General features: G+C 40.0%; 1 protein-coding gene across 1 annotated transcript; it reads left to right on the top strand.

Annotated features, from left to right (window-relative positions):
• The first annotated feature begins 437 nt into the window (after positions 1 to 437).
• Positions 438 to 26,699, top strand: DNAAF5 (dynein axonemal assembly factor 5). The gene is made up of 13 exons (XM_063171827.1): positions 438 to 975; positions 1,688 to 1,872; positions 2,860 to 2,984; positions 3,434 to 3,549; positions 7,465 to 7,697; positions 9,391 to 9,603; positions 11,721 to 11,864; positions 15,721 to 15,889; positions 18,526 to 18,673; positions 22,125 to 22,275; positions 23,607 to 23,763; positions 25,018 to 25,209; positions 25,691 to 26,699. The coding sequence occupies exons 1-13, from the start codon at positions 438 to 440 to the stop codon at positions 25,828 to 25,830; spliced, it is 2,511 nt and encodes an 836-aa protein (XP_063027897.1). The 3' UTR covers positions 25,831 to 26,699.

Here is a 26,699-nt window from a genome sequence, read left to right as displayed (position 1 = left end):
GCATTGTCCCTATCCCGTGTCCCCGTGTCCCCCTATCCCTATCCCTATCCCTATCCCTATCCCTATCCCTATCCCTATCCCTATCCCTATCCCTATCCCTGTCCCTCTCTTGTGTCCCTGTCCCTCAGTCCCTGTCCCTCTGTCTGTCCCTCTCCCTCAGTCCCTGTTCCTCTGTCTGTCCCTGTCTCTCAGTCCCTGTCCCTCTGTCTGTCCCTCTCCCTCAGTCCCTGTCTCTCAGTCCCTGTCCCTCTGTCTGTCCCTGTCCCTCAGTCCCTGTCCCCGTGTCCCTGTCCCTCTGTCTGTCCCTGTCCCTCAGTCCCTGTCCCTCTCCCCGCGCTGTCCCGTGCACTGCCGGGCCCGGCCGTAAAGCAGCGCGCTCCCTCCGTCGCAAACGCCCCGCGCGTCCCTGGCGACGCGGCCGCCCCGGTGCCGGGATCATGGCGGCGGCGGCCGAGGCGGCGGCCGAGCTGTCTCAGGCTCTGTCCCGGCCCCTCAGCCTCCTCCAGCAGCCGGACTGCAGCCGGGCGGCGCGGCTGCGGGCTCTGGAGGACATCCGCACGCAGCTGCAGGGCCGGCCGGTGCCGGGCGCGGTGCTGCAGGAGGTGTTCGCGGCGCGGCTGCTGCGGCCGCTGTCGCGCTGCCTGGCGGGGGACGCGGCGGAGCGGTGCCGGGAGCTCGCCCTGCAGCTGCTCCGCCACGGGCTCAGCCAGGGCGAGCGGCCCTGCGAGGCGCTGCCCGTGCTGCTGCCGGCCCTGGCGCAGCGGCTGTGCCCGCCGCAGGGCGCGGAGCCCAGCGAGGAGCTGCGGCTCGGCCTGGTGCAGCTGCTGGGCCTGCTGCTGCAGCGCTGCGGCGCCTCCATGGCCCCCTACCTCGGCGACATCGCCCGCGTTCTCCAGGCCACCCTGCTCGACCACTACGCCGAGGTCAGGCGGGAGAGCTGCGCCTGTGCCGCGGCCTGCGCCAGGGCCATGCCAGGTGCGGCTGAGGGACGGGCAGCGCTGCGGGGATGTGATGGGGATGAGGAGGGCACGGGGATGCAGGCAAGAGAGAGAGGAGGGGTCGCACACACCCTCACAGGTGTGCTCTGCAGGGTTTCGATGGAGAAAAACCGTGCCGGGAGTGCGGGCTGAGCTGTTAGGTGTGGGTAGTAGCAGCAGGAGGGGCAAGGGGAAGGATTGCAGGCAGCGTTCAGCTCTGATACTGTATAAACTTATTGCTACATAAACACAGCAACATTAGTCAGGCTGCTGTTCATAGTGGTACAGAAATCGTGTTGCTGCAGGTCTGTCACCCACGTAGAGAAAGAAATAGAATTATGGAACAGCATTAAGCCCCCTCCCCCCAAGTGCATTAGTCCATCCAAAATCATCTCATACTGCTGGCCCCAACAACTGCTGGGTGTCATGGATATATCCATGCTACATACTGTCACCCACGTAGAGAAAGAAATAGAATTACAGAACAGCATTAAGCCCCTCCCCAATGCATTAGTCCATCCAAAATCATCTCGCACTGCTGGCCCCAACAGCTGCTGGGTGTCATGCATATATCCATGCTACACAGAATCAGAGAGTGGTTTGGGTTTGAAGGGACCTTAAAGATCAGCTAGTTCCAGCCCTCTACCATGGACAGGGATCCTGCCCACACTGGGAGCTCACATGGTTGATGTTTCTTTCTGCCCTAACAGAGCACTTCCATCTGCAATCAGAGTCTCTGATAAAACCCCTGATGCAGACAATCTCCCACCAACACTACAGAGTTCGTGTTGATGTGATTCAGGCTACTGGAGCCGTGATACAGTTTGGGAATGGAAAGTCTGTGGATGATGTCCTATCTCATCTGGCCCAGAGGTTATTTGATGAGATTCCCAAGGTGTGCTTTTCTTCCTTCTTTTCCTGGCATTTATTTCAAATCTGTTTAAAACCCATCCCCATGGCATGCATTTCTTGGTGTTTCTCTCCCTGCTCACCCCGTTTTCAGCTGTCTTGCATTCAGCTGAGATCTGTAAATACATCTATCATGGTTTAATCCCAGATGGAATTGAGGACGACACAGCCCCTTGGTCACCCCCAGCTCGTGTCACCTGTCCTGGCATTGCTGCCTCAGCTGTTTGTGCAGAGCTTGAGACACCCAAAATTCCTTGACTTAGGGTAAACTCTGCTTAGCAGCAGGTAAACATCAGTGTGTTATCAGCATTGCTCTCACAATAAATCCAAAAAATAGCACCCTACCAGCTGCTGAGATAAGCTCTGTCCCAGCTGAAGGCAGGACAATGTCCCACCCAGCCTGTATCAGTTGTAATGTGTCCCAAACCAATGCTGGTGACTGCTATCCAGTTCAGCAGGGTGGTGAGGATTTTGTTCTGTCTTTAATTCTCTGTCACATCTCTCTGGCTCTTTGTTCTCTGGCCTTTTCAGATGCTTAACAAACATGAAATGGGTCCCTTTATAAGATGCAACTGAAGCAGTAATTTTAAAATTAATCTTTCCTTAGTAGTGAACAGAGAAATTTTTCTTCTGGAGATGTGCTTGGAAAACCACAAATTCTAGAGAAATGTACATTTTTTAAATTCTCAGGAAGGAATTAACAATGACAATTTCTGAGTTAGGTTTGTGTCTTGTCTTCCCCTCAGAGCTGTGCTTTTGTGCAGCACTAAGCCAGAGAGAAAAATGAGAATGTGATTCCTTGTGTGTTCCTCAAGATGCTTCCTGCAAGTGAGGAAATGCTGGGTTCCTGTAATTTTTTCTGAGAGTATTGATGTGCTTCTCCATGTCCTATATACAGAAAGCAAATATTGTTTTTATTATATTTCTGTTATTTTCCTGACACCTTTAACATAGTTTTTTTGTCTCCCTGCAGGTACGGCACGCTGTGACAGCTGTCATTGGAGAATGGTTGTTGCACCTACGAGACAGATACTCATATTTTCACAAGCTGATCCCTCTGTTACTTGGCAGCTTTACTGATGAAATTCCTGAAAATGCGTATGTGGAACATTTAGTCTTTCCCCTCACCCTTAAATAGATATCAGAGAAGTGTTCCTAAGCTCACAGATTTTGTCCTCTTGTTTGGAGGAGAAAACCCCCTTTTCTGTTTGTTAGTTAGTTAGTTAGTTTGTTTTTCCTTAGACTGAAAATATTAGCATTATCTTCAGTAAATTTTGTTATATTGTCCTTTCATGCTACATTCAATTAAATGTGAGAGAGGCAAAAACAGGGGTGGACAGAGACAGAGAATTATCCCTTGGGAGAAGAGGGCTCTGTCCACTGAGTACAAAAGAAATACAAACTCTCAACTTAATGTGCCTAGGTTAAGTGGCAGGAATGCTTCTCATCCTTCCAGTTGAATTCAAGTAGTCAGTTTTTCCAGAGGTCTCATTTTAAAGTGTTTTTCTTTGGGGCATTGTGGTATAAAACTCTTATTTTATTTCTAGGAAACTGGCTTGCACCTACTGGGAAAAGATAGGCTTGCAATGGGAGAAGGAGAATGAAGAAGATTTGAAGGATAAGATGGATTTTAGTGTTTCACCATCCCATTATCCCAAAGGAGGTAAATGTTGTGCTGAAAGTGGTTTTTGCTTTGTGAATAATCTCCAAGAGCTGCAGTGCAGTACTGACAGCAGAGCAGGATGTGTAATATTCATTACAATATGTAATATTAATGTAGAGAGGTAGCACGTATAAAATATATATAAAATTATTTAAATTATTAAATTTAAAAAGTGATTGTTCAGTAACCTCATTCTTTTTTTTTTTTTTTTTTTTTTTTTTTTTTTTTTTTTTTTTTTTGTTAATCCAAAAATTCATTTTGGAGAAAGTAAATGAGGCTACCTATGCTGAAAAAAAGGTAAAGCAGTGGTGCAGAGACAGCAGTAAGTTCTACATCAACCAGCAGCCAGGTGCACAGGGGGCACAGAAATGACTGGAAAGAAAGGCAGGAGAAAAGAAGCCATGAGCTAAGTCCTTGAGTAATGAGTGCAGGTCACAGCATTAATGATCCATATAATTGGTGCTGAAGAAAAATTTGCAATGAAATTATTTCAGACTTCTCTGTGAGACACAGGGATGCTACCTAAAATCTGCCAGTGCACATGAAGAATGTGGGAACAGAGTAATTTCCTTTATTATGCACAAAAGCCCCAAGATGTGCAGAATGGGTAGTTTACTTTTTAGTACCATATGATTTATAGGTGGCTTTCAAACACTGTGTTTGCAGTAGCTTGAAGCTTGTTTCCTGTCTTGGGTTCACAAAGTTAATGTTTAAAAATATGTATATGGGAGTTGGGGGAAGACAGAGTTTAACTGGCTCATTTATTGATTTCTATACTCATATTTAACTGAAGAAAAACTCTTTTGGTGTGAAAGAACAGGTTCATGCTTGACTTGTGCCTACATGACAATCACATCACAGAATACCCAGCAGCAAAATCCTTTCCATGACAGTGGGTTCCGGAGCTCTTTCTTCTTTGAATTACACTTCTTTTTTTTTTCTTTAAAGTTGTTTTACTCAGTAATGCTTCAATGAAAGGGGAAGCACTTCATAATGGTGACTGGTTTGACAGAACTGTTTAGCTTTGAAGGCAGGCAAGTTGATCTGTCATCCTTCCCAATCTTTTTTCTTTCCTCCTTATTTTCTGTATAATTTTACCTCAGGGGTTTGGAAATGCTAAAGAACTTCCACTAGTCATGGCAGAAACGTATTTCTTCTCCTGGCAGTCAGAGAATCTTTTAACAGACACAAAGTGATGAAGTTGAGTGTCTAAGCTCCAGTCACTTATTTTGCAGTGACCATGATATGGTGAAGGTCATAAAAGGTTTAATTTCATTGTCTTGGAACAGTGATTACCATTTGTACAGCTGATGGGGTTACCCTGGTTAGTTTTGTCAGGGTGTGTGTTGGGGTTTGTGTCTGTAAGCTGTTGTGGAGAGGCTTTTTAGAAAGTGACATCTACCAATTACTTAATAATTCAATGATATGTGATCTCCTAAATAATCTCCATACTACAATAAATATGCTTCATGAATTTGGGCAACATTCCAGCTCCACATTAAATTGAATTTTCATGCATTTTTCTTGGTAGAATGATGCAGTTAAGGCTTGAATGTGACATATATGGGTATATTTATATATATGTGCACATACTAAAGAATATTTTAAAGAAATGGCCTGATAATTTTGGACTTGAGTCTCAAGTTAATGGTGACTTTTAGGTATCATTTCTTTTGTTTATCTTTACATCCAAGTTGTATGTCTTATTAATACAATATACAGGCTTGATGTGACAAATAGAAAAAAGTCAGAGGAAAGGATGATTGGCTGCTGAATCCTACAGACACAGAACTTTATCAGGGACACTGATATACCTTATGTGGTGCCCTACCACAGCTTCTGTATGGATGATTGTTATTATCTGTGTCCTTTCTCTTTGCTCTCCATGAACATTTGGTTGGTTTGGTTTTTTGGGAGGGGAGTTTGTGTTGGGATGTTTTAGTATTTTGTTGCCATTTCTTGTGACTTTAGTGGAATATTTTTTTCTCCAACTGTGTGTCTGTGGTACATTTTACTTAAGTAGCTTTGTCCAGCTGTCAGACTAATGGAGCTGCCCCAGGAGCCCTGCTTTGATCTCCCAGTGACAGATCCTGCAGGTCAGAGGGGAGCAGAGGGAGCCCTGGTGTCATCAGGCACTGCACAGCCTGCACTGAGCCCCAGCACTCATTGCCTCAGGATACAGGTGCAGACAGTTTATAGCAGGGAAGTCTTTGACAGGAGTAGCTACAGGGATAAATGCCTGCATTTGAACATCTGAAATGAAGGAATTGCTGATAAAGAATGGGCCAAATTCTTCAAACAAAATTCTGCCTCAGGTTCAATAGGATGCCAGTCTGTATTTGCTGTCTCAAGTTGATTTCTTTATTTGACCTTTTGCTACTCATTGTCAGCTTTCATAATCCAAAATGTTTCCTCCATTGACAAAAGAAGCAGCAATTCATGTCCTGATGCTTGAATTTTATTTTTTTCCCTAGTTAGGTATTTCAGAGGTATTTATAAGCCTTTTGTATCCTCAGACCATTTACTTTAGTCAGCTTTCCTTTTAGCATTTGTAGTTACACAGGCCAGTGCAGGAAAATATCCCGAGACAGCTCAGTCATTTTCTTCCTGAGCATTTACAGAACTCTGTTTCAGAAATAAAAAATGCACTCACACATTCAGCGTATTTTGACGCCTCATAATGGATGATGTCTCTTTCTTAAAACAGCATGTGAACATTGTGAGTGGCAATTATGAAATCTTGCTTATCAAAGAACAACTTTTCAGATTTTATTTGTATAAACATATACATTGTTAAGAAAAGAAAATAGACTGGAGGAAAAAATCTCTAAAAAAGTTTATTGCTGTTTTTTGGAAAGGGCTGTCACAGCTTTATCTGTAAAGTACAGAACAGGACATTTGTTAGATGCTTGTGATATTGGTCAAGTTGCTCTTCTGAATCTCAGTGATTTGTAAATTAACTAATGAGTAAATTTGATGATTACCAAGGCAGTATAGTAGGCATTTGTTGGGAAAGGTAAGTTTGTTAATTATCCAGAAATCTGCATCATTTGTTGAGGCGGGGAATATATATTTGTCACTTTCCACAAAGTCATTACAAATTAAATTCAGTCTTAAGAAAAAAAAATTATATCCCCCCTAAACTCGTGTATCATAATTTTAAATTTATTCTTCCATTTTTGAAACATTGAAGAGGCACTTTAGTGAGCTGCTTCTCCTGGAAAAGCCTTAGCAAGGAGATTATACAATAGCTGTGATTTTTAAAACACTATCAGTTTGTTGGCCTGATCTATTACACAGCATCTGTACAAGCCATAGCTCGTGCCCTTTCTGCCCTCAATTTGCCAGATACACTTTTAACCTTTTCCTTTAGAGGGCACAGTTGACATTGTCTGTTTTACTGCAGCTTAGGTCTTCTGTACTGTTTGTGTCTTCTACCTTCTTTCCTCCTCCAAATTATATTGACCTCAGCATTTGCATGCAAAGGTCTTTATTCTCTTTATCTGTGTGTGTTTCAGTTTATTTTTCTTGGGATTTGTGTTGCTATCAGAATTAAAAGGGAATTATTAAGCTATGTTTTCCAAAGTGGGTAAAAACATGCATTCATTTCAATTCTCTTTCTCCTCCTTCTGTAAACATTTTAAAACATAAATCTAAATCACCATCCAATAATAAATAGATAAATATTCAAAGAACTGTGTGGAGTTTTGATTCTGCAATATTTAACTCTGCAATATATATTGCAAGGAAATGCAACTTGCACAGGTAAATTCCTCAGCAGCATTTGGAATATTTTGTTCTATGCTGAAGCAGACACCCAGAGCTCTTACCTTGCAGCTTTCAAACTTTTCTGACATTGTTATGCATGGGATTTTCCTTTGATATTTCTTTTTGTGCTGTTTTTGTTTTTTCTAGAGACTCGACCAGGACTGGGTTGTCGGGAACTTGTGTCAAGAAACCTCTACAAAATTCTCCCAGGTCTCTGTCATGATATCACAGACTGGCTTGGAAGCACAAGAATCAAAGCATCCCAGCTCCTGTACACATTACTGCTGCATGCAGAGGATCACACCACCCAACACATGGAGCTGCTGCTGAGAACTTTGTACCAAGCATGCTCAGATGAAGAAAGTGAAGTGGTTAAAAATGTAAGTTTGATCTACTAAAGTAGCTGTTGTACACTGAATAAAGACTTTATAGAAGGTTGACTTTACCTTAGGTCACTGGGAATTGCCCATGACTGAAGGATCAGGCTCAGCTTTATATGGATGTTAAAAACATGTGCACATTATACCTTCCTAATCTGTTAAAATAAATGTATTCCTCTGTTACTGGTATGAAAACCAACAGTAAAGTTATTTAAAAACTGTTTAGTTTGTATGCCAACCCCATGAAGCATTGATAATAATCTCTCTGAAAATTATAAGCAGTGGATTAAAGTGTAAATGCCTTGGGGCAACAAATTCAATGTAAAAAAATGTGCAGGTCATGCCCTTTCAAGTTAATTTCACTTACCTCTCCCTGCTCCATAATCCAGCCATATATTGAGGAATGTTTATTCCATGTGATACCCATATTCAGTGTTTGAATCCTTGACTTAATGCTTGGAAAATGCAAGTTGAGGGAGGTTGTGAGGAATAATTAGTTTGATTTTTACTAAAAGTTGATTCTTTCAACACTTTGATCAACAAACCAGTAAAACAGATGCAGTTGAAGACATGAGATAATTTTAGCAAAAGAAAGACAGGTGGTACAAATGCTTTTACAATTTTAAGATAAAATCTTCTGTTCCTGTTTCTACTCGAGGAAGAGAACATATGTATAACAAAAATATATCTATGTAACTTACTCTAAAGTTACAAGTTTTACTGCTTTGGGAAATTGGAAGAATGTGTTCTGCCTACTGGATGCAGATAGTCCAGCCCTAAATCAGGCTTTTCTTTAGGTTCCTGCTCTCAGCTGGGCTGAAAGAAAACATAAAAAATTAGGACAATCAGGCCATGTAGCCCTGCTGTCCTGTCAAATTTCCTATCAAGTACTTATTGCTATAAATCTAAATTCAAAATATGTGTTCAAGCAGCACATAGCTATTCCTTGTCTTTTATTGGCCATACTTGTCTCTTTCTTGGAATTCCACCCCTGCTCTTCTCACAGGTGCTTCCAGGGATTTATTCCTGGTTGGGAGATGATTTCAGTATTTAATTGTACTTTTCCTTGTGCCAAACATCTGCAAGGCAGCAATGGGATCAAAGGGTGTCACTGTCACACTGTCATGGGGAATACACAGTAATTTAAACCTTTCAGTTAAAGAAATAAGATGGAAAGCAGTGGGCAGTTCCCCCATGGCATTGCTTCCACACTTAACCTGATCTGTAATGTCAGCTTCAAGGTATAGTACAATAACAAAAATTTCCTCCTTCCTTTTTTTGTAGTTAGTTTTAAATCAGTTTTTAACAAACGGGGGTGATGCATTAAGGGCAAGCCTCAGAACAGCATTTGAGGAACAAAGTGCTAAACCACTAAATGTGCAACATCTGGTTACTCTAAATTGGAAACTTTATTACAGTGAAGTTGTACACTTTGTTTCTGTGCACTGCTTTCTCCTGGAAGTTTTGTGATGTGGGGAAGGCTGCTTGCAATGCCTTATTATGTGCTTACTGAACATGTCAAGAAAATCTCTTCATGCATCTAATCATTACTGAGCGAGTGGAAAAGGCCTACAAAGCAACTGCTGAAGCATTTTAAAGTAACAGCTGGAGTCATAAAAAGAAAAAGACCGTGATACCTTGAACAGTCTGTGTTTTCAGGAAAATCCTCAAGTTATTCCTGTTCTTTTTTCAGAGTGTGAAAGCAGCAGAACTGATTGGAACGTTTGTCAGCCCTAAGGTGTCTTTGAAATTAATCACCCCAGCCTTTGAGCAGACCCCCAAAGCCTCCTGTGTGATGGTTCTGGCTGCAGTGATTCGAGGCAGCCCAAGAGAAATCTTACAGCCTCATGTGGCCCAGCTTGGCAACACACTGGCGCAGGCTGGAGTCTGTCAGAGGTCTGAGGAGGTAAGGGAAGCTGAAAAGCACACAGCAGGATACATGAACAAACTACTTTTACACTTATTCTCCCTAAATGCTCCCGTTCCTGTCCTTCCCTTGCACACCTGTCTCAGGATACAGCTGTGGACATGTGTCTGAGACAAAACAGGAGCTTCCCATCCTTCCTGGGCCATGTTGTGGTCTCCTGGGGAAAACTGCTGCTTTCAAAGACTTACCAACAGTCCATCCTCTCAGCAGATGTAGGTTCAGGTTTGAGAACAGCTCTAAAAGACTTTATATAGTGATAAGAAAATGAAGAGGCAAGGCAGGGAGAGAAGCAGTTGTTTAGTAAGTACTGTACTAACAAAGGACTGCCCTGGCTAGTCCTGAGGCACAGTTTAACCCATGGTTTGAAATTCCTTGTGTTCACAATCCAAACAAGATCATGCATTTCAATCCTCATCAGTAAAAATCACTGACAATTTTTTATAGTCTGTTGTAATTGGTGTGTCAGGTTTCCCAAGATTCCCTCTTAATGTTATCTGATTTTTTTTTTCCATTCTTACTTTCCATTTTAAAAGGCAGGTGCCAGCACTTCATGTGTATATTTAGGAGAATGTTTTGCAAACTTTTGGGCTTGGTTTCTTCTCTTTAAGTGAAAGTCTAGAAGGAAGACTTTTATCAATTAGAAATTTACTTCCAAGTGTATCCTTAGGTAATAGCTGAGCCCAAAGACCATTTTTGTTTTAGCATTTGAAGAATATTCATCAATTGCTATATAAGGGCATGAGAGATTCTCTTGAACACGGAATTGGTATTTTTTAACTTGCAGGAATTTTTTTCCTTCCCATGTTCAAATGTAGAAATAGATCTGTTAGAGATGCACAAGAGGAATCCCTGTAGTTTTCCCCACAAATGAAATCCTGGCTTTCATTCCACCAGCAGTTTGTTAGACCTCGGCTGTTAAGATGACCAAAAAAGGGCCAGTGCTGTGCCTTGAGGAGCTCTGACTTCATGTCAGATGTAGGCTTCCCTTAAAACAGTTATTCATGTGTGCAGACTGAATCTGCCCTAATTGTCTTTCTGAGCCAATGGAAGAAATATATTTCAAGTCCTTCCCTCATTAGGTTTCTTCTCTAATGGAATATGTACCAGTGATGCAGGAATTAACCTTAATCTCCATGAAGCCTGTGATGATTAGGAGCTCATATAAGTGGAAGCACTATAACCTGATTGTTCAAATAACAATTCCCTGAGGTATAGCTGCAAAATTGCTGTGAGGTTTAGGCTTACCACTTCCATTTGGCATTGGCTCCAGGAGTCAGATCCATCTGCAGCTGAAAGTTTGGCAGAATTGTTCCAGCCTTTAGTCTTGGAAAACAATCTCTCTCTATTTTAGCCAGCAAATGCTGCACAGACTCTGTTTAGCTAAGGATTGACCATGTCCATGAGATTAATAACACTTATGGCTAACCTATTCCTAGACTTGATTTATTTTTTGGGAGTAAATTTGTAACAATGGCCCCTTCTGTTCCCTGACAGCTTCATGGATATCTGATGCACTTTGTCATAGAAGTCATGGCAAACCAACTAACAGTATTGACTTGAACTGGTATCAGTTGGATCAAGATAACATGAGTGATATGGCATCAAATGAGATAAATTGGCTGAGATAAAAGCAAAGGCTCAGGGGTTTTTTTGTTTATGTATTTAGCTGTCATTGTTCATCCAAGACAGTCAAACATGGAATAATATTTCAAAGAGTTGTAACAAATATGTTATTAATTAACAAATTGCACTTGAGAAAGAGAAAGTACTATCAGCAAGCACTCCAAAATGCTTTGATGTTTTTATTCACCATTCACCAGTGGAACCATTGTGTGATTAAGAGCAGGGTCATTTATTTTGTTAACAGGACAAGGTAAACACAAACAAACAGTGTGGGAGGAAGATTATATTGTATTCTCTAAAAAGTAGAATATAGGTAATTAGAAAAACTAACATGAAATTACCAATATGTTACCAATGTAAGGGATTATACAGTGCTCAGATTTAATTACTGTCATTTCCCATATCTCTCCTTTAAAGAAAACCTTATATTTGCTAAGAAAACGTAATAAATATGTGCTTTTATTAATAAATAGGTCTTTTATATGGAGCAGCTGCTTTATTGTGTACAAGCATTGATTGAAGTGTGCCAGGAAGACTGCAAAGAAATTAGCTTGCAGCTAATGAAAGTTTTGGTGACCATAATGGCAACACCATCTTCTCAGGACCTTAAAGAAAAGGTAAACTATGAGCTGGTTTAATATTTTGTCGTGTTCTTGTCTTTTCATTTTGATAAGACACTTTGTGGAAACAGAGCCATAATTATTTGTGGGGAGTATTTGTGGCTAGTCTGAGATTGTGCATCTCTGACAGTACAGACTGTACATGATTAGTACCAGAATTAAATCTGGAGTTGGGTTTACAGTTTGGGACAGCAGAGCCTGGAGAATTATGTTCCTTCATAACTTTGAATAAAAGCTCCTAGAGTTAAAATACATTCTGGTTCCAGAAAAGGATTTCAGTTTTATTTTGTGATCAGAAGCATCTAGCATGGGTCTGCAGCTGCAGTTACAACTATAATTTTCTGTTTCTGTGTGTTTAGGTTAAGTTTCAGAATAGATGGCTTGAGGTACATTACTGGAGCATGGGAATCTTGGAGCTGGATGGGGGCAGCCATGGGCCTCATAGAGCACTTTTTTTGGGTGGGTGTTAACAGTTAGGTAAAGTTTCAGAGCAAGAAATGTCCAAGATTTTATGTTTACACTGGATCCTTGGGCCTTGGGCATGCTGGTGGTGCTGGTTGAACTGCTGATGTTTACCTCTTAGTGGGTATAAGTCACTGGGAATGTTTGGTTATATTCAGGAAAAAACCTGACATTTATTTTCTGACTGTTAAACAACAATTCACTTAGAGGTCAAGAGTACTACTGGCCTTAAAAATGTGATGTGATTTTTTCATCTTTAGCCAAATATCAGACTGATTTTACAGTAGTTGACCTTTTTACCTTCCCACAAGAAACAAAAGTTTGAATGTCACAGGAATGCTTTAAAATCAAGGACAGCTGTACATGCCCAGATAATAGATGAGCTTTTTGGCTCAGCATTATCTCACCCCCTTATTTTTCTCTTCCTCTTTCTTCCTGGAGCTAAATATCATATAAATCAGCGAGCCATCCTCATGCAGTACAATTATGACCTATCCCAGTTGTCTTTTTTCAAACACACACCTTAAGTGCAGTGGCTATTCTGCTTCCTTTGCTCTTGCTCCCAGGCATGGTGTTCCAAAGGCCTGTGCAGGATCAGTATTTATGGCCCCAGAGCTGACAGGCTGCCTCCAAGGAGAGCTCAGAGAGCTCTTCAGGAAGAAATAAAGTGGAACAAAGCTTGAAACAAGTACTGAAAAGACTTTGCAGGTCAAAGAGGGGTGGGATGATGATCTGTCTTATGGGAGTGGGATTTGGAGGTTTTGTTTGTTTGCTTGGGGGTTTTTTTAAACAAAATTCAGCCTTAGACAGATGGATCTGGAATGTTTTGTGGTATCTTGCCTGTTTATCCCTGTGGTCTATAAAGTCAGCAATGTCCACTTAAAACCTTACAACTTCATACTCCTAAGAAAAAAGCAGTTTCATGGAGATAAATCCTGATTTTCATAAATGGAAAACTTAATCTCTTGAGATTATTAAAGGTTTAAGATGTTCCTGCAGTTCCAGATGATTTTTTAAGATGACAGAACTTTGGATGAGAATCCTTTTTCTCATTAGCCTTTCTTTCAGCTAGACACATACAAAATCTGGCAGTGAGATTACATAATTGCAATATTTCAAAATTGTCAAAAAGACAAATATGGCTTGAATTTTATTTTTTTTTCTCCAGTTACTGATTATTCCAAAACTTCAAAGTGAGTTTGGAGAAGGCAAGAAGTCCCTGTTAAAATAACTTAGGAACATGTAGAACACAAGTATGACAGCTGCTGTATGAATATGAGTTTTTTTGTTCAGAAAAGAAATCTGTATTCAGACTCAAAAGATATTGAGTATAAACATAAATTATTCAAAAATTTGCATTATAAAACTTTAATTCAGGCTTTATTGTAAGAGGACAGAAGACCACTGAGACAGCGGAGACCACAACTGCTGTGACCTGGTGGTGAACACTCAGGTCTGGTCTGAATTTTGGCTTTGTGTCCTGATTTTTGGCTTTGTGGCCTGATTTTTGGCTTTGTGTCCATCGTGTTTGTGGTTGCTGGGGGCTGAGGGAATGGACCAAGAGCACGAGCTGAGCCCAGCAGAGGCACAAGGAGCAGGGTGGGCCACAGCCCCAAAGGGAGTGAAGCTGTATCAGTTGGTGGAGTCTGTTTTGAGCTTGTCAGGGATTTAACTGGTGACCTAAAAATAAGGTTTTGTTTCATTACCAGTGCCCTGTGCCATTCTGGCTCTTCTTTCAGCACACTGAGTATTAGCAGCAAAATATGGTGTCATTAAACTTGTTGGCTTTCAAATAGAGGAAAGAAAAATCACCTTAATTTTTATTTAACTGTGAGACACTGCTTAATGAGAAAACATGCATCAGCCTGCTGGCATATTTATTTTATTCTCTCTTTTTTTGTTTTTAATTGCATTCTTGAAACCATAAAATTTACTTTAAATCACATGTGAACAATGTATTATTTTGTAAATCCTGTTCAATGGAAAACAATCTTGTGTGTTATGTGTTTTGATGGGACTAAAAATGAGGAATAGTTTCTGTCCTGACACATTCCGTTTAATGCTGCAATTAATTTACAAGTAACTTACATGTAAAATATTCATTTATCTGAGTTTTTTTGGCTGTCTGGCAGAATGCTTCCATAAAGGAGAAATCTACTGTGCTTGAGGCAGGCAAACCTGCTTCAAGAGTAACCTTTGTCCTTAGCAAATCCTGATTTATTTATTTTCTTCTTCGAATTCTCATTTATTTTCTCCACATCTGGTACTTCCATAAAAACATCTTTGTCTGGCAAGTGATTAGTCTGGAAGAGTCTAAAGGTCCTAGACATGTTTGAGCTAACTTGTGTGGTTGAGTTCAGCTTAAAAATATTGAAAATATGAGTACAATTTGTAGTTCTACTGCAGCACTTGGAGTCAAATGATGTCACTGCCAGCACTGCACTCCATCTTCCCCTGCTGGAACTGGCCCTGCTGGCAGCACTTGCTATTCCTCAGTGAGGTTCCCAACAGGGCCTTGCTCCCCATTCCTGATTCACAGTCTGCTGAAATCACCAAGGCTACAGCTCCTGCTTCCAGCATGCTTTTAATCTCCTCCTTGGAGAAGTTTTATACTTCTGGTAGGAGCCTTCAGGAACTGTAAAAGCAAATTTTCATTTGCTTTGAAACACTTGTGCTGCAAGTGATTAGGAAGATCTACAGGCATCCTTGCCAAGCATGCTCATGTCTGGAATTCATTTAGTACTTCTTACATGTTTCATTTGTACATGTTTTATTTACATGTCTCATAGGATAGTCTTAGCTCTAAACATGAAGAAGGTATTTCTGATGTAACAGTGAGTTTTGGTACTTCTAGGCAACAGAAGTTGTGAATTTCAAAATGAGCTTGCCCAGCTACTACAAAGAGAGAAATCTTTCATTATTAAAACTGGGGGGAGAAAGGGAAGAGGGGAAATTCCATATTTTCTCTTACCTGCAACAGCAGTACTTTCTGGAAGCTACCATGGCTTGGGATTGTGAGAAATTTCCCCTGTCTTTATATTTTAAAGCATTCTTAAATTAAGGAGAAAAATCACTACATCTTTAAAACCACTAAGAGCCTTTTTTATGATGTGGTTAGTTTTTGGATAGGTCTGCACATGGGTTAGAGACTCTTTCATTTTGCTGTTAGGTCCCTGTGTTCTTGATGATTTCATTTTGAAATCAGGACAAATGTTTCACTTCAAATAAAAGTTAATGGATGTAGTATAGACAGACATTAAATATCAGCCTTGATTGTTTAATAGAAGCTGTGAAAATCTTCCCATGTCCCTTCTTTTCTTACAGAATGAGTTTTAAAAGTTTGGGGGTTTTTTAATGGTTTCAGTTAAATATTCTGTCTCTGTTCTAACAGGTGGAGAAAACAATGTCTTCCTTAGCTGCAGTGCAGCAATTGGAAAGTTTTCATGGTCTCTACAAGCAGCACATAATTCAGCTGCTGGAGTGGCTTGCAGTGTCCTGTGAAGGGTGGAGCTGCTATTCCCCAGAAGTGTTGCAGTTCGAGGTCATCACAACCCATTCAGGTATGACTTATTTAGTTCTAAAAAAGATCCAGTCAGGATCTCCACAGCCTGCAGACAGCTTGTGTTTTGTAATGAACAGTGTAACATTCAGAACCTTCACAAGAACATGATGGAAAATAAAAGAAATGTTGAAGCAGCTCATATTCCCAGAGATTCTGTGGCTGCAGGGAGAATGCTAAAAGCACTTAAGGAAAATGCACCTTCAGGTAAATGAAATAGGTGAGGATTAAGGGCAGACTAATTGATGTAGATTGTGTCCAAAACTCCATCTTTTTATCCCATCTATTCACAAGTCTTTCAGAGGACAAACAGTTCCTCACTGTGGCTGTCCAGCACGTGGCTGTGCAAGGTGAGTGACACACTCTGGTGTACATCTCACACTCCTTCAGTCCTGCACAGTGAGCACTCCTCTGCCACAGCCCCCAGCTGGCATCTGCAGCAAGGGACATGGGGACAGGCAGTGCTTTCCACCTGGACACCCATTTTAGGATTATTAAAATGAAAAGTCCTGGTTATTTGTTTTTTCCTTTCTGTTGGTTGTAAGGGAGATGGGAACAGTCACTTCATGAAGTATCACTGTGGCTACTGCACAGGTATATTTTAAAGGAATGTATTTTCTGCATTTAATCTTTGAATCTCAAAGAAAGCCTCCTCCAACCTATGTGAAACACCCACTTGTTGGTTTGTGCAGCATAAGTACTTTTTTTGGTTTTCATCTGTGGAAAGAACAAAAAGTTACTTCAGTGTGAGATTTGAGAGGCCAACTTCTCTGTATATTTGTGCTCCCATTTCCATGACTGAGGGACTTCTAGACAGTTGTCTCTGTTTTCCTTAATGCTAAATAAATCATCAAATGTCTGGGCAAACATTTTGGCTTGCACCCAACACTGGTAATATGCTATTGTCTGTGTTTTCTGTCTGACACAGCAGCTCCTAGAGCTATTTTTTTTCCTTTCTTTTCATTCCCACACATAATGTTGTTTTTAATCAATTTAATCAGCTTCACTTAATTCATATTTCGAAGTTTTTATGTTTTTCAGGAGCATATGCTTAAGCTGAATTTAGCAGTGTAGTTTATTTTGTTTATTTTCCATCTGTTGAATTTGCTGTTATCAGTTTGATATAGTAGTAGTATCTTGTGAATGTCTCAAAACTCACATGAAGCAATGTATCTTGAATAAATGCTGTGAAAATAAAGACCTATTTGTTGGCACAGACATTTAGCAAACTGCAGTTCAACACCCTGTATTGCTTCAGTCTAGACAGTGAAGTTTGGGGTTTTTTCATTATTGTTTTAAACATTAAATTTCCAGATATTATTAAATGCTATTGAGCTTGTTTTGGAATCTTGAATACTTCAATCTGTCCATCCCATGTGTGAGGAATATTCTTGTCATCATGAATACCAGTGTTGTGTCTCCTCTGGAAGGGTTTTCTGAGTTAGTGGAGTTGGATAGAATGTGGATCTTAAGGATGCAAAGCTGAAGAATTTCCTAAAGGAAAGTAGTTTATTGCAAAAATAGAGCAAAAAGAGCATTCTACAGCAAAAAGTTTGCAGAATAAAGCATGCATACAGTCTTATGCAGTCTTCCTCCTTAAAAGCAGGCAGATGTTAGTCATTATCAAGGAGAAAGGCACAAATTTCCCTCAGTTGTGGGAAAAGAACTTCTTAAAATGTTGGGATAACAGCTTAGAGTTTTGTTTGTTTGTTTGTTTATTGTTTAAATTTTTCACAGGGTGTGAAAATATTGACAAACTAAAGAGTTAATTTAGAAGATATTTTTATTTCAAGTAGCTTCTAAAGTACATCATATTTTGGATTGTCTTATAAGCTGAAAATAAGCATTATTTAAAGGAAGAAGGAATGCTGCTGCAGTAATTGTATTATCCAAGTTTTGAAGCTGATCCTTTCAAACAGGCCCTTTCCTATGCCTCTGGGAGTCATGAACATTTCAAATGCTGCATGTGGAAAAACTTGAAAGAAGAAAGTGTAGCTAATGCTGCTGTGTCCAGAGGTGTGAGGGTCATGCCAGATCCATTGTAGTTTTTCATTAAGTTTAAGACAACCAAAGCTTTGTGCATAGTCTCAGACTTGCAGAGTTACAAGGGAGCAGCATTAATCCTCCAGCCAAAATGCCCTCAGGTACTGATGGTCCCAGCAACTCTGGGTTGTCATGGATAGATCCATTCCAGAGTCATGAAATGATGGAATGGTTTAGGCTTGAAGGAGCTTTAAAGACCATCAAGTTTCAACTCCCTGCCATGGGCAGGAGCACCTTCAGTATCCCAGGATGCTCTGAGCTCCATCCAGCCTGGCTTTGGACACTTCCAGAGATGGGGCAGCCACAGCTGCTGTGGGTAAATGTGGTACAGCCATGCCAGGCTGACTAAATGAGACATGGGGAACGGATCTTCAGGCTGCCCTGGCCAAAACTGAGGTACCTGAGCCTGTGGGGAGTCAGCCTGGGGATTTGTGCACCACCAATATGGTGTCACATGGACCCCTCAACAGCTGAGTGGGAGGCTAAGGACTGTTCTAACACCACTTGTATTAGGAATTTTAATGCACTCACATATGAAACATCTAAATAGAACTTACTAGCATTCTGAAAAAAGCCTTTGTGTTTGTTTGCTAGGTGCTGTCATAGGTGAAGCTCTGGATGACTTTGTTCTGGTTCTGAGGACGTGTCTGCAGCCAAACAGAGATCCCCAGATGAGGTTAAAGCTCTTCACTGTTTTATCCCAGTTGTTGCAGAAAGCAAGTGAGACCATCAATTCTCAGGGGTAAGTGCAGCTCTGATTTCAGACAGCTATTTGAAAACTCCAGTGGCACTAAGAAATAATGGCCTTGGGAGTTATTTAACCCCTATAACCATCTCCATGTGACTGTGGCTGGAAGAAGAAAGACTTTCCCACCATCTCCTCCAGCCTGTTTTTCTTGCTGTAGTTTTTAACAATGATTAGGAGGCTAGAGTGCAGTAATTAAAAAAATATATATAAATAAATGGAAATCTTGGCTTCCCCACTGTATCTTCCTACCTGTGCCATTACTGGGAATTAAAGGGAATTAAAGGGAATTAAAGGGAATGTCATGCAGATCTGTATAGTTTTCAAAAAGAAAATGAAGAGCTGTGGTTGAAAAGAATACTTTTTGAAAGCTAAAAGGGAGATTCTTAGGAAAATAATTGGGGAGGAGGGATGTTACTTGTTTAAATACTGTAAAAACTGTAGACAGGTACTTGTTTAAATTATCATGAACTGACTGATAGTTGTAAAATTAATCTAGATATCCTACAATCCAGAAAAAAAGAAAAACACTTTGAAAACTGTTTGAAGTGTTCCAGGATCTGACTATTTGTTTTAAACCAGTTTGTATCATTAACTGAGAATGCAAAGCCCTTGGAACCAAGAAACCCAACCCAGTGAGCTGCCAGCTTCATTAATATTCTCAGGAAAGGGAAATTATCAGTTTGCAAAAACCAGAAGAATGTTCCAAAGTAATTCAGTGAGTATGGCCACACAGCACCCCAGCTCTGCAGACAGCATGATGGAAGTTGTTTTGCTCAGGGCAGTGTGAATGAATGGCCTTTGTCAGGATGAGATACACCCAGGGAGGGTCACAGACCTGTTTGTATGAGGGATGGTCCAGTCCAGCTCATAATGAGGCTCTGTGCTCTGACAGCAAAAGCAAAGCCACGAATTTTACCAGCAGGTTTATCTTCAAGACTCAAAAGCAGTGGAAGCAGCTAAATGCCTCTGAAGTTTTGATCCTGCTTACCATGGACACAGCAAATGTTTGCATGTAGGAGGTAACATGTGGAGTTTTTGTGTTTGAAGCATTGTTTGCAAAACATTTCTGGAGGTTTTGTTTTGTAAATGCCAAATCAATTTTGTTTCAAATTATCTGGGTTTAGGATGTTACATTTTAAAAAAAAGAAACAACAAAAGCATACACAGAAAACCCCAAGACACAGCAATCCATAAACATATAAGGCAGTGTCATAAAAGCAGAAAAGGAACCAATGCCAAACAAAAATGTATAAAAAATAATTAACATGGAATGAAAGTTTAAGTATGCAAGTTCATAAAACCAATTTTAATGGAAACCCAGGCTGTGCTTTGAAACATCTGCATAAGAGCAGGGTATTGATGTCTCTGCAGATCACATTTTAGTGCTCTTGTATCCAGCTGAGAATGAAGTATCAACTCTAAACACAAACAGCACAGACAGAGTATGTCCTTTCCTGGAAATTACTGACTTTTAGAATTAAGTTACACAGATTTACAGCAATAAGATCTGAAAATGGAAAGAGGGAGCATTTAATTGCATCAGCAACAGCAAAAATGAAATGTTAATGGTTATGAGAGATAGTGTTGGGGAGCAGTAGTAAATTCCAGTTGCACTCTCACATTCACTGCTGTCAGTAATTTGTTTAGCTCCTTGAAATGGTTCTCAGAGTTTGGATAGGGAGGCTTTTGGTTATTATGCTAAACACAGTTGTGTGGTCACCTAATTGTGTTTGAGCCTGACATGACTGAGTGAGATAATTGCCAGATATTGTTTTACTGATTCTGTTTCAAGGCACTAGAACAAACATTCTCACAAATAGCACAGCACCATGGTTAACATAATGCTGATGGAATTTACCTTTGTGTTTTGACAGATTGTTTTCTCACTGCAGTTTAACAGAAAGTTTTATTAAAAACAGAAGCAGCTACTGATCTGATAGCACAGACAGCACAGAGCTGCTTTTGCTTTGGAGCTGAAAGGAGATTTGGAATGATGCTGATCATTAGTTTTATTTTTTTCCAACAACTTTTTAAACAGGAAATTATTAATGCTTAAAAATGTGTTTAAACTACCACTTCTAAAGGGGTTTACAGATTTAGATGTGTCTAATGGGATGTCAGATTTCTTGTTATTCCTTAAGTGCCATCTGCTGACAAGAAGCAGCAGTGGATGGATCTCTGACTTCTTCAGAGCCCAAGGGCTCCCTTGCCAAGGGGAAGCAGCAGCCAGGTGGATCTATTTCCACAATGCTGCAGGTGTGTGTCAGCACACAGCTGAGGCCTGGCAGTGCAGCTGCTGGTGCTTTAATAATACCTGGATAACAGGGACTACCTGCAGCATGGATTCTTTTTAAAGCACTCCCTGGTAATTGTTAGTTGTTAACATGGACCTGTTATGTTCCTCCTGTGTCTTGGCACATCACTAAAGGGGCCACTCATTCACCCTGGCAGTGTGGGACTCTCAGAAAAGTCAACAAGAGCTTGTTCCCTTTGTATCAAGCAGCAGGGTGGGGATGTGCTGTTGGGCTCTCAGGGGCTGCACTTTGAACAGAGCTCAGAGGGACAGTCAGGGGAGGTTCAGTCTGTTTGTGCACTGCCAGCTGCTCTCTAAGGCACAGGCACAGTGGATAACCTGAGCCTGTTACCAGCCACAGCCAGCCACTAATGCAGCAAAACTTTAATTAACTTGGGAGATCTGTGTTTTTTTTCCTCTTGATTTGAGATTAAACTGTAACTAAACAAGTGTGAGGGAATCCTGCCTGTTGTAATTGCTGACTCTCACAGCTACTTTTAGCAATATGACAACCTATTGAATGGAGGAGGAGGAAAAAGCATCAGCAAAAACATCACAGATTTATGTGTTTGTAATAAAAATCCTTGCTATGGGGACTGGCACCATCAGAAAATCCATCAGACCTCTCATCTTTGGGGGAGACAAGTTTCTGAGCCAAGAGAGAGCTGAAATATTCTGTGTAGGCTCCCAGCTGTATCAGTGTCATCAATAGCATTCATACTTTTCACATTATAAATACTTTTGCCTGGCCAGTCTCAAAGGGCCTCACAGATATTAGTGAATCCTCACAGTACTGCACAGGGTGTTATCTCCACTGCACAGAAGGGAAGGTGAGACACAGAGAAGGTAAGAAGTTTACCAAGATAACACTGAGTCATGGTTATTGCCTGAAGTGGGAGAAAGTCTAGCCTCTCCTTTCTATGAATGTTAGGTAATTGTTTAAATATTATCTAGAAAAAATAAGTTGTGAAAAGCTTATAACATACATTACAATAACATTGCCTTAGAAGATGTTATTTATTTTTTTACAAAGTCCCATTTTTCCCCTTTTCTGCCTATGTTTCTATGTCAGAAAATTCTCTTTTACATCCTGTCAGTCTCTTTATCACTTCCTCATGAACCTTTATTTTGCTTTCTTATTTTTGGCTTCAGGCTGTTCCCTAGCTACCTTGAGACTGTGATAAAAGACATCCTGGCTCCTAATCTGCAGTGGCATGCTGGAAGAACAGCAGCTGCCATCCGTGCTACAGCTGTATTGTGCCTTTGGGCTCTCATCCACTGTGAAATGCTTTCACCAAAAGAGGTAAATTCTCTCTTTCTCATCCTTTGAAATCTTAGGCAGGAAAACAAAATAAATGCAAAGGGGAAAAAAAGAATAAATCCTTAGGGTAAGTAATGTTTTCAGAAGGACATACAGTCTTCATAATAAAATTCATTAATTGGAATTGAACGTTAATGACTGAAACAATCACTAGTGGAGGGATGATGACATCCTAATAAGAAATCTGAAGCCTGCAAAATGCTGAGGTGTAAAACTGAGTAGCATCACATTCTGTAGATTTTTTTTTCTAACAGATCATCAATTCTGTAGTGCAAGGCACTGACCATTGTGAACACAACAATCTGGGTGTTGTTAACACAACAGTCTGGGTGCTGGACATTACTGGACCCACAGCAGAGCCTGTGCAGCAGCACTGGAGCCAGCCAGGATGAGCTGTGCTGTCACGTGGCAAAGACAAGTTGTCTGGTTGCCTTGGAGCCCACAGGTCCATTTAGAGAAAATAAAAAAAACATCTAAAGATTCTGAGAAAGGACAGGAGGACTTGAAAAGGAACATGAAGAATATGAATAGAGACTGGAGTGCTGGCACTTGAAGAGTTGTTACCCATCCCTAATAAAGGATTAATTGAATCTGGGGCTGTTTTTGAAGTTTCTTTGCTAACAAAATTAGCACTTGGAAATTATGCACTGGAAATATGTTAAATACAAGGTCATTTTAAAAATATAAATTTAATTTAAATGTTATTAAATGTTCACAGTCTTTAGTGTCTTTATACCAGACCTTAATTGAACAAAGTGCTTAAACACACATAACTAGTTGAGTTCACATATACAAAAACGTTGATATCAGAAGCTGCTGTTGTAGCTGAACATTTTTCTCTGTATCGGTGCCTTAATGCCCATTTCTCATTAATGGCTGATGTGAAACACTCGGCATTAATTCCGATTCCGAGCCTGCCAGGCCCCCAGCCCGGCGCGCCCCGTTGGGCTCGGGGCGCCACCTGCTGCTCCCTGTGCGCAACGCTCGCTCCGAGCCGCCACTATTCGGTGTTCTTGTTTTTGTTTTTTTTTAAAGGAGAGTAAGTTTTAAAGCTTTTACAACCTTGAACATACATATGAGTTACGTAAAACTCATCTGCTTGTATACTGAGTGCTCATGAGCTGGGTGACTGACTGGTGGATTTTCATTTTCCAAGCTAATGTAGAGGCAAAATTAGAGCTCTGTAACCTCAGGGATTTTCAGGGTAATATTTATAGCAAATTTTTTAACTAAGCAAACAAGTATCTTCCACAACTAATGGTAAGTGCTGTAACACTAAGCATATTTTTTAATGATTTTCCTATTAACTGTAGATCTTAAGAGTGAAAGATGAGCTGATGCCCCAAATTATTGCTTCCATGGATGAAGACTCTAAAATTACTCGACTGATGGCCTGTCGTATTGTTGATGTTTTTCTGAAAGTCTGTGGGAGGCAATTCGATGCAGATAAATTTAAGAACACTTACACAGGTATGTGTAAAGCTTTAGTAGACTTGGGGTGAGGGCACTGTTGGTTTGTTTGTGTGTTTTAATCAAGATCGCAATGTTAACTTTTGCTTTTTTACCCAAATGCCACAGTTTGCTCGACTTTTAAGGGTTTGGCAGAACTGAGCAGTATTCCCAACGTCATTATCCATCAGACCACTAGGTGGAACTTCACTCAATACTTTGGTTTGTGCAGGGCTTGCCAGCAGCTCATCTGCATTGCTTCAGAGTTTGGACTATGTGAAATAATGTGCTAAGTATAGTGAGAGCAGAACAGTACTGCAGTGTATAAATGGAAGTCACATTGTTCTCCGTGCTGTGTGTGAGAGCCAAGAGCAAACCATTTCAGTGTACCATAAATAGACCTGAATAGGTAGTGGGTTGGGTTTTTATCTAAAAAAAAAAGCAAAGAAGAAAACTCTAATCTAGAGTTTTGTATTGCCAATTAGAGCTAGGAGCTGTAATGCCTCTTAGGATGAAGTGCTAAACCATTATTCAGAAGTACAAACTATGCTTTGAGCCAGGTTTTATGTTCTTGTACAGACAAATAAATTCGGCTTTCCCTAACTCAGTGTCTTAGCAACTGATATTTTTTTCTTACATGGCACAGTAGAAATCTCACTACAGACATTTTTATTTTGGAGAAATACATGACCAGATAATTCTGAAAGTATATATGTCTTTGCATCTTGCATATTCATGTAGTCTGCCATGCAGTAATTCACTGAAACAGTAATATTTAATTTAATAATTAAATTAATATTATTTATTAACTAAATTGATATCAAATTAATAGAAATTATGTTCTTTATTAAACGTATAGATACTTAAATTCTGTAGTTCTGTAATGCATAAATAGACATCTATAGTTCTTTGTTAAAGGAAGTGCTAGATAATGTTCAATTAATTAAATACTTCTGTATATGCCTTTTATAAATGTTTGGACAATAACATCCAATATTTAATATAATATAATAACTATAATAACATTTATTATATAACATCCAATATTTAATATTATATAATAAATATAATAACATTTATTAATGTTTGGACAAATCATCCACTAACAATGAATGAGGAGCTTTTAGGAGCAGTGTATACATGTATTTATTATGCTCACAATAGAAAAATACATCAGAAATGTAACAATAATTTGAATGCTGACAGAAAACATTTGTTCTTTTCAAATGCCAAAGCCAAGTGCAGCGTTGCCAGAGCATTTTGGTTCCTTTTCAGAGGTGTTGAAGCGTCTGGACGATGCCTCGTGCGAGGTGCGCCTGGCAGCTGCTCACACCTTGGCTAATTGGTTTAAGTGCTTAAAGGACAGTGATGTGAAATCCTCAATGGAAAATCATGTTGAGTTTCTGTACCAAGAGCTCTTGGTACATCTCGATGACCCAGATGAAAATCTCCAAAAAGCAGTCCTAGGTAAGAATTTCAGCCATGTATATTTTTAACAATGTTTTTTAAATCATCATTTTGAGTGTTCGTGAAGCAGCACCTACAGGTAGAGGATAACCCTGCCAGGCTGGAGCTTTCCTGTGGGTTTCAGTGGATGAGCTCTGACCTTTTACCTGTGTGCAGAATGAATGCTTTGCCCAGTGCTCCCCAGGGAGGCAGCAGGGCAGCTGAACCTGCAGAGACTTTAGAGATGGTAAACAGGATATGGAGCACTGCAGGGTGTCACCATATCCCAGCTGCAGGAGGGGCTCTCTGGAATTTATTAGTGTAGCAGCCTCTGTTGATGAACATAAATATCAAAATACAGACCTCAGCAAATGGGGGAGGGAGGAATTGTGTTGTCATCACTGCATCACTTGTAGAACAATTTCCTCGTTTGCTTTCAGGGAACTTGGGCAGAGAAACACAAACAGCTACTGATTTATAAAAAATTATTTTTGTCTTACAGAAGTTTTAAAGGAAGGAAGCATTTTATATCCAGATCTGCTGGTGAGAGAAATTGAAGGGGTTGTACACAAGCATCAAACACCAGTCTATTGTAATCAGCTGCTACATCACATTCAGTCAGCCAAGGAATCAGCTTTATGAATCACTGCTCAGATTCTGTGTAGGAAACTGATGTGAAATCTGTATGACTTGGATTATTTTTGTCATTTTGTTTGCTTAAGAAAGGCTGAGCTGGAAATACATTGTTTTTTCTTTGTAAATTCACTGTTGGTTCATTTGAAAGTGAAATTAGCACAATTCAATGTTCTCTGCAGTTTGAACAGTTCTTTGTATTTTCTAGCAATAAAACAATGTTTTAATTCACTTTGCATTGGTTTTTCAGATACACAGTTTAAAGAAGGGATGTTTTTTCAGGAATTTAATTTTTAGATTATTTGACAATGTAATAATTTAATTTCAGAGTTACTAATGTCATGCAGCAAGGATTCAGTCTTTCAAAAAGCATTTCACACTGGATAAAATCACACTTCACAGTCAGGTATGTGGTGACCAGTGTTGTTAGGGAAAAAAAACAGCCAGACTTCTCTTTCATAATGCAGCAAAGAGTATAATGTTTTGAATATTCATATTTATGCTGATATAATAGGGAAATAGGTAGCACTAAAAGAATAGTTTTTATTTTTATTGTATTACATTTCATGAATGAGTAAAGCTGAATTTTTTAAAGAAGGTTTATACATGGAAAAATGTGCTGTTTTGTCATTTAGATTAACAGTATTTATATTTTTGTACTAAATATATGTCATTTGCAGTTTTTATGTTTACACCACTGTGCCTTGGAAAGCAAGCAACATTTGTTTGCATATTGTTTTGAAATTAAATTCTGTGACTTTAGGTTAAAGCTTGGTTTGTTTGGGGTTTTCTTCAGTAGCTTTGTATTGTGTAAGTTTTGGTGTCATCTTCTATTTTCAGCTGTGTAATAAAAAAAGGGAGCTCCTGGATGCCGTGTA

The sequence above is a fragment of the Melospiza melodia genome, chromosome 18 (genome assembly GCF_035770615.1).
Source record: "Melospiza melodia melodia isolate bMelMel2 chromosome 18, bMelMel2.pri, whole genome shotgun sequence".
Classification (NCBI taxonomy): Eukaryota; Metazoa; Chordata; class Aves; order Passeriformes; family Passerellidae; genus Melospiza; species Melospiza melodia.
The sequence above is the reverse complement of the archived record's forward strand: the minus strand, read 5'-3'. Positions and strand labels throughout refer to the sequence as shown.